Below are 7,661 nucleotides of genomic sequence, written 5' to 3'. Positions count from 1 at the left end.
TTTTTTATAAATTTTTGTGTGGGTGTGTGGGTGCACCCACAATTCACTCTATGGATCTGCCCGGCCCTGTAACCGAGTTAGGGGTGTGTTTGCATGGTTACACAATTTGTTTGGCACATCTTAGACATGGTTTGACAAGGAAATATAGAACAATAACAGGTGGGTCAAAACAAAAAGTATTGCAAGCCATAGTTGTGATAGAGTAACAAGTGTACCAACAGTCTAAAAACTACAAGGGCTGCTTGGTTCCTTGTTACACCTTGCCCAACGAGCCATGCATGGCGAGATTTCCCTCGCTAGGTGAGATAGCCAAATTGGCTAGCTGGCTCGGGCAAAGCTTCTCGTGGCTCAAGCCAATGCAGCGCGCAAGGCCGCAAAAACAAGCACAGCCCCTATCTCCACGTTCAGAAATGCTTGCTGCATGCATCAGCACCACTTATCATCAACAGTAGAAACCTTTCAGCAGCTGCATGCTGCAGCCTCTGGTGCACATAAAACTACGGTGTGGCAATGGCCAAGGCCATGCATGAACAAAACTAAGCGGAAAAACGGCCACAACCCCCAACGATATACCGATCCATGCATATCAGTCGTATTCCATTCAACAATATTTTTCTTAAATCACAAATTAGCTAAGTCGTATTCCATTCAACAATGTTTTTCTCTCATAACAAATTAGCTAAAACTTTCTGTCATATCAGCCAAACGAATAAAACGACTTCAGTTTCCCGCCTATATCGACCAACAGTCTTCGCAGCCTATTGAAGCATCTAGAATCGATCGAGTCACTTGACACTTCCACAATTTGGTTTCCATATGGATTGAGCTAGCTATATGTCCTATGGGGATATTACTTACTAAGTCTTAATCATAATAACTGATCCATCAAAAATTAACTTAACGAGCATGCATTATATATATGCAAAATGCTGCAAACCTGTAACACTAAGGAGGTACACTGTTTGGTGTCCATGACATGTTCACATGTAAAGTTTCTTGGTGCAACGGCGGTACAGTATTTAATGCATTGCAGTAGCAAGTGTGTGTCTTCCTTGATCTTCAGTTCAGTCGCATATCCTTCATATTTAGGCTAAGATGCGGCATGCAGGTTGCAGGCGCACACTGCAATACTACTGCATGGTAGCATGGCTTAATAATCAATTATTGTGCCAGAGGCCATGATGAGCCCCATGCTCCGGCCGGGCATAGAACATCGCCGGCGTTGCTCCCACGAGGCGTGCGTCGACGTAGAACGCGGCGGCGTTCGGCGGCGCCCCTGGGTGGAACCCATCCATGACGGCGAACTGCATCTCCTCCGACGGCTTCCAGTGCCTCTTCCGCTGGTTGATGAACCAGTTGTTGATCTGCTTCTGCTCCAGCCCCGTCGACTCCGCCAGTGCGATCTTCTCCATCTCCTGCACATGCACGCAACAATGGCGCGCCATGCAACCATTTAGCTATATATATTTATAGCGTGGCTCGGAATTTCCATGCATGCATGCGACCATTTAGCTATATATACATGTGTCATGTGTGGGCCCGTGCATGCGTACCGAGGGGTAGGGCCATCGATAGTGCAGCTCCCACCAGCTGAGCAGCTTCTGACGGGCCTCCTTGGGGAGCTTGCCTTTCTTCCTCTTCTTGCACAGCTCCTTTCTCAGGTTGCCCAAACACCCGCTGTATTTCCTGAGGAGCTGCTTCTTGAGCTCCTTGTCATCGGAGCAAGGGTCGATCCCCAGGGCTGCTTCTGCCTCCATGCCGCCGCTGCCTTCTTCTTGGTCATCGTCGGACATGTCGAGTCCAGTGTTATCTTCTGGTACAGCCAAATGTTAGTAACATTTACTTATTATTACGACTTACACTGACACACCAAAATATCAACAGCACTGGAGAAGCGATTACAATGGCACTAACGCATCAGTGAGCGAATTAACACAAACACTAAGAACAGTGGCACAAATGTTTACATAAGTTTTTTTTGCCTATGGCTCATAGAGAATTACTCTTGAGGAGAGATAATACAGATACAAGTTGACTACTCCTATTTCAAATTCACTTTTTTGGTAGATAGTTTTTGGTATGTATCTAGACATATGTTATATCTAGATACATAACAAGACTGATGTACCCAAAAAGTCAAAATGACTTATAATTTGAAATGGAGGGAATAGTACATACTCTACTCACATGTCACATCTCCCAACATGGATCTAAATAAACTTTATGACTTAAACCCATAAAAATTTACGAGAACTAGCAATATATATAGTTAGGTCATTGGAAATGATATCTAATATCATCAATATATTGTGCTATCTATTGGTGACGTATATTTCTTATATAGATAATACATAATAGTAACTAATAACTAGGCTATGGAGATTCTCTCCATGGTAGTGCCTAGCAAGCATTACAAACACGCACACGTGTATATATAATTTTATATAGCTTGTATAGTAGACTTGTTAGCTAGCTCTAAAGGGCATGCATTTGTCACCTAACCTTGCCTCATTTAAGATTAGGCAGAAACAATTTCACCTTGACTATAAGAACCCTGTCAGGCCCACCTGTCATGGAAACATTTTTTTGCCAAATTTTTTCCTAAGGTTAGACAATTTTCTTGCCACAAAATATGGCATTACTAACCTTTGGTAAAGTTTTATATGCAAAACATAGTTATCAGAAACCAAACATGCCTAGTCAAACGCCAGCACATTAACTTGATCTCTTTGTGAATCTATCCTTCTGTACAGAATGCATGATACAAACGACTACACAACAGATGCTTAGTCATGTTTAGTCAGTAATACTTTCCAATAAATTGCTTAGAATATCGTTCTTTACTATAAACACAAAACCCCTCCCAATAAGTTTGCCATAAGAGTAGCTTCCTTCTTTCTCAGGTACCGAGTTAAAATGGAGGCATATATAGGTGTTAATGTGTTATGTTGAACTCTGAAACCTTTTTGGAAAATAATACGTTAGAAGTAACATACTCCTATAGTTAGACTTATAAGAATCCTTGGCACATATGTACTAATTAATTTGAAAATACTAATTTCTTTGTTTATGAGATATCCTATGTTGGAAGATCAGCTTACATGCATGGTTATGTTTTTAATAATACTAGAAGAAAGCCCACGTGTTGCAGCGAGACCTTCTTAAAAAGAGGTTGTGCATGTATGGGATGGATCTACGTGTTATTGCATCGGACATGGTCAAAACTAGACAAGCTAATTTAAAGTTCTAATAGATATTATAGCGAATTATAGGAGGATGGGATGGCCAAACAAATAATATGGTGTGGATGCCTTATATGTTGACAGATTGAAAATAGTATGACACTTATAGTCGGAAATGATGTGGACTGCTTCTATGGGGAAGAGGCGAATTTAGCCATATTTATCTGTTAATATTTTTATGTTATGTAATGAAGTAAACCTTGGTGATCCCGATGATCTTTTTAGCTAGATTTGCCCTGGAAAAGTAACTGTACTTCGGCCAATTTCAGTGGTAAGTTTCGTAACATTGTTTCCAAGCTGCCATGTCATGTGAAATGAAATGAAACTTGGATGAAACACCCACCCTCAATCGAGAGTTTCATGCCATAATTTCATAGACATTTAATTCCAAGATTCATAGAGAGTTGGTAATCGTGCCAAGAGAGTTTCATCTAGATAAAACTCATTTCTTCTATCTCTTCTTAAATACACGGTCATATCATCAAAAATAAAATACCTAGATACAACCTATTTAATGTGAACATATGAAACTTTCACTGACACTGGCCTTAAAGTACCTCCAATGCAGAAATCATCATAGTTTATATAGACATTGATTGTAGTGCTACCTAAGTATTTTGTTGATGTAGCAAGGTAGTTATTGAAGAGAGAGAAAGCAAAAATCATAGAATCTGGGTCTAAGTTAGAAACCATGTCTATACGAAAACCAAGACATGAAGCGATATGATTGGTTGAGAATGGAGAGAGAATGAATGGATTGGATAAAAAATTATTGAATAAAAACTATTCATTGGGACCATGGTTTCTATATGTAGTGCCTATAGAAATTAATAAGTATAAAAACTACATGTAGTTTCTAGCATTGGGACTATCCTTAGTGGGAGGATGTTGTGGTACTTAATAAGATTAAAAAATGGGTTTGCTTTTATATATAGATATATAGATACAGATTCCAACAAGAGGACCCAATAATCCAGCCTACGTTATTGCCATGTGCCGAGGCTGATTTTAGACTAAGCAAGCTAAGCAATACAAATAAGTTATTCATATTACTTATGTCTACAGTACAACTGTAGTTGATAAACAATGAAAGCAGGATAAAGGCCTTTTGCTACTTATATAACCAAGTTAGTGTGTCGTTGTTTCCCATTCAAATTTCAAAAATATTATTACGCACCTAATAATCAGCCTACATGACTAGATTTGTTAACAGGTCAAATAACAGTGGGCAAGAGACGCTGAGATCTTATATGTCGAGCCTTAATGCACGGCACACACTTGTAAAACAAAGAAAAGTTAGAGTCTCTCTATAGAACATAGAACATCTAAAATTTAGGAATAGAAAAAAAAAACAGAATTTGACAGTTACATGTCACTTGAAATCTTACAGACATTTGGATACAGCAGAGGAATTGCAAACGCATGAAAGTTTCTAAAAAATAATTTGAATATAGAACAGGAGAAACACATGAATTAGAAAGAGAGATAAATATAAAGGAAGTTTTCAAGAGATTGGCCTCATGTTATATTTCCTCTAAAACTCCAATTGATTGAACTATATTCCTTAAGAATTTTGTAGAAATTTAGGATGGCGGATCCTTTGTTCAAAAGGGTCATCACATATGGGAAAAGAAATCCTATATGTCATCAATTTTTTTCTATCTCTTTAGTTTTTTATGCTAGCTATCTAGCGAAGATAAAAAAATCCACCGGTTATATGAGCTACAGCTCTTTTGACTTGTTTAAGAGGGAAGAACAGTTATTTGGACACTCAAGTTAAAGTAGCACTACTGTCTACTAAGTCCCAGTTCAATCCAAGCATAGGATTTGCCCCCAAAGAGCAGCCAGCTTCTTCACGTTTATAATCAGAAAAAAGCAAAACTTTAACGTCAGGACCAGTATCTGAGACCAGACATGTGCGCAAGACTATACATAGCTACATATAGCTAGCATGTAGACTAGTGGTGCCCTGTTCATCAACTTTGGTACGCTACGCAGTACTCCGTCCGAAGAATAAAAATCTCATTTCTGGAGAAATCAAACAATCTAAAATTCAAGTATCTTTCAAAAAATTATATTGATATGTGTACCTTTAAAAATATATTCATAGCTAATATAGTGGTACTTATTACGGATCGTAAGTATTAATACTTTTATATATGTTTAATCAAACATAAGATTATTTTCATTCTGAATGGAAGGAGTAGTACTGCTGCACCCTAAGAGATTGGTAGGAGTAAATAGCAAGTGGTACCTCCATCAGAAGAATAATACCATTCTAGCCTTGTGGACTAAGTTAAACTAAACATTTGCATCTCTAAATAGGTTTATTATAAAAACATACTCTGTTATTCATAAAAAGCATCTAATTTGGTTAAATGTAAGACTTATGAACTCAACAAATGAGCATGAGTATTTTGACTGAGTGAGTACTCCAAGATATAGTGCCACATAGACCTAGTAGGCAACCGATTGACATATACTCCATTCTGATCGTGGGAGCATCATGACTTTTTTTTTAAAACTCGGGAGAGCGTCGTGTCTTGAGAAACGCATAACTTAAAAAGTTCGATCCACCATGGATAGACAGCCCATGAGTGTTCTAGTTTTTTAAAAAGATCTTCTCATCTAGATCGAGAAAAACCTATGAATTTTTACCTCACCCTTGCTGAAAAACAACGTAGCTTGTGTTAGTATATATGCTTTGTGCTAGGAGTATATATAGCTTTGTTAGCAATATAAAAGAAAACAAAAGAAAACTTTGTGCTAGCTACCTAGCTAGCTAGGCATGTACTAGTCGTCACAAGAACAAACACTTGACAATCTATTCGCTCCATGTAAAGAAAAGGAAAATCTGTTAATCATCTACGGTTACTGTGGTGACTATTTTGGTGAGATGACGAGGTAATTAATACGGACTTAACCGGTGATTGATTGATTGATGGATTTAGACAGTTAACGGAAGCTGAAGGTTAATCACCTGCAGCTGAAGAGATGAGAGCTCCCATGGGTGGCCCGGTGTTGGTAATGGAGTTAAGCTGCAACTCCACCGTCGTCAGGAACTCCTTGGCCTCCCGGAGCGGCCGGGTCAGCTCCTCCTTCCACGCCACGAGCAGCTCGCTGTAGGACTCCTGGTCACAACACAAACTTTTCACATATCAAAGGCCAAACACACATATTATTGAAACTGTATAATACTATATAATAAGCTTCTTCAAGATCCCGAATCCCCTCATGAGGCCATATGCATGCATGATCCCAGCTGGGACTGGGACGACAAGAACAAGAGGCCTGTCATGTGTACAAGCAAGCAAGCATGCATGCATGTTTGGTACTCCACCATGAACTGGTCGAGCTCCGGGTCCGGCCTTGTATTGTGCGCGTCGCCCACGGCTGCGCGCTGCCACGCCTCGCGCTCCCTCGCCGCCGCCGCGATCTCCTCGGCCGCTTCCGGCGGGCAGCCGACCTGAGTAATAAGGTGAACACACATGTAATCTACGAAGGACAGCAACAGGCCGGGAATGAAGACGTGGACATCGATCGATCGGCGCGCGTGCCTTGTGGCAGTCCAAGAAGGCGGCGAGCAGGCGGTGGTAGCGAGGGTGGGAGACGATCTTGGCCTTGATGGGATCTAGAAGATCAGCAACGCGGCCGCCATGGCCACCGACGCTAGACGACGCATGGATCAGTGGTGCAACACCGCCTTGAGCTCGGGCGGCTGCTTCACCGCCACCGCCGGCAGCTGAGCTGCTTGGGACGGTGTAGACTTGCACCGAGACCTTAGAAGAAGAGGACGACGGCAATGATGGCGGCGCGGGCCGCCTGCTGGTGGCAGCACCAAGGTGGCCGCGACCTCCAAGATCCGAGAGATCCTCCATCTCATTAGCTAGGTTTCTTTGGTCAGTCTGGGTAACGAAGACCAAGAGGCTAGCTAGGGCTAATAAGCATGAGAGATTTGTTGTTTGCTTCGGCTTTGAGATCTTTTGCAGTACTACAGTATAGTAAAGAGGAATTTGGGGATAAATAATAGGAGGGGGAACAGGAACAGTGGAGACGGAAAGCAACACATAGGTCCACACTGTGGCCGTGCGATTCGAGATGAGATCACAATCGTGAGCAAGCGTCGTAGGGAGGCGCAGTAGGAAAAGATGGGAGCGGCGAGGTATGGTGGCCGTCATGTCCGACGTCAAATCGGGCAAAAAGCCGGAGTCGACTAGTGTATTCACCGGCGAGTGTATTCATGGCGAAATGCGTGCTGTCGACTTGAGCAGTGTTTGCACGGGTGTGATCACTGTGTTTTTGGACGTGCTGACAGCGCCACGACCTGTTTGGATTCAAAATTATTATTTGTAGCAGCTGGATACGCTAGTCTTCTCCTACTCCCTCCGTAGCTATAGCGATTTATAAAAAACATTATTA

At 41.4% G+C, this 7,661-nt stretch overlaps 1 protein-coding gene across 2 annotated transcripts; it reads right to left on the bottom strand.

Annotated features, from left to right (window-relative positions):
• Window positions 886-7,331, bottom strand: LOC8059967 (homeobox protein knotted-1-like 7). Of its 2 annotated transcripts, none has more exons than XM_021455994.1 (5): window positions 6,800-7,331; window positions 6,583-6,708; window positions 6,223-6,373; window positions 1,554-1,810; window positions 886-1,415 (listed from the first exon to the last, which is right to left on the bottom strand). In XM_021455994.1, the coding sequence occupies exons 1-5, from the start codon at window positions 7,118-7,120 to the stop codon at window positions 1,158-1,160; spliced, it is 1,113 nt and encodes a 370-aa protein (XP_021311669.1). In that variant the 5' UTR covers window positions 7,121-7,331; the 3' UTR covers window positions 886-1,157. The 2 variants fall into 2 exon arrangements, with proteins under 2 accessions (XP_021311669.1, XP_021311666.1); XM_021455991.1 differs by having other exon boundaries at window positions 1,554-1,813; window positions 6,800-7,328.

This window comes from Sorghum bicolor, chromosome 1, assembly GCF_000003195.3.
Source record: "Sorghum bicolor cultivar BTx623 chromosome 1, Sorghum_bicolor_NCBIv3, whole genome shotgun sequence".
NCBI classification, from domain to species: domain Eukaryota; kingdom Viridiplantae; phylum Streptophyta; class Magnoliopsida; order Poales; family Poaceae; genus Sorghum; species Sorghum bicolor.
Note: the sequence above shows the minus strand (reverse complement) of the source record. Positions and strands in the feature narration are given on the sequence as shown.

Excerpts from the sequence above, each read along its gene's own strand:
- LOC8059967 (XM_021455991.1), bottom strand. The coding sequence starts at position 7,120 with ATGGAGGATCTCTCGGATCTTGGAGGTCGCGGCCACCTTGGTGCTGCC. Across the intron at positions 6,709-6,799 it reads CCTTCTTGGACTGCCACAAG|GTCGGCTGCCCGCCGGAAGC; the intron begins GCACGCGCGCCG and ends CTTATTACTCAG. Across the intron at positions 6,374-6,582 it reads CGGAGCTCGACCAGTTCATG|GAGTCCTACAGCGAGCTGCT; the intron begins GTGGAGTACCAA and ends TGTTGTGACCAG.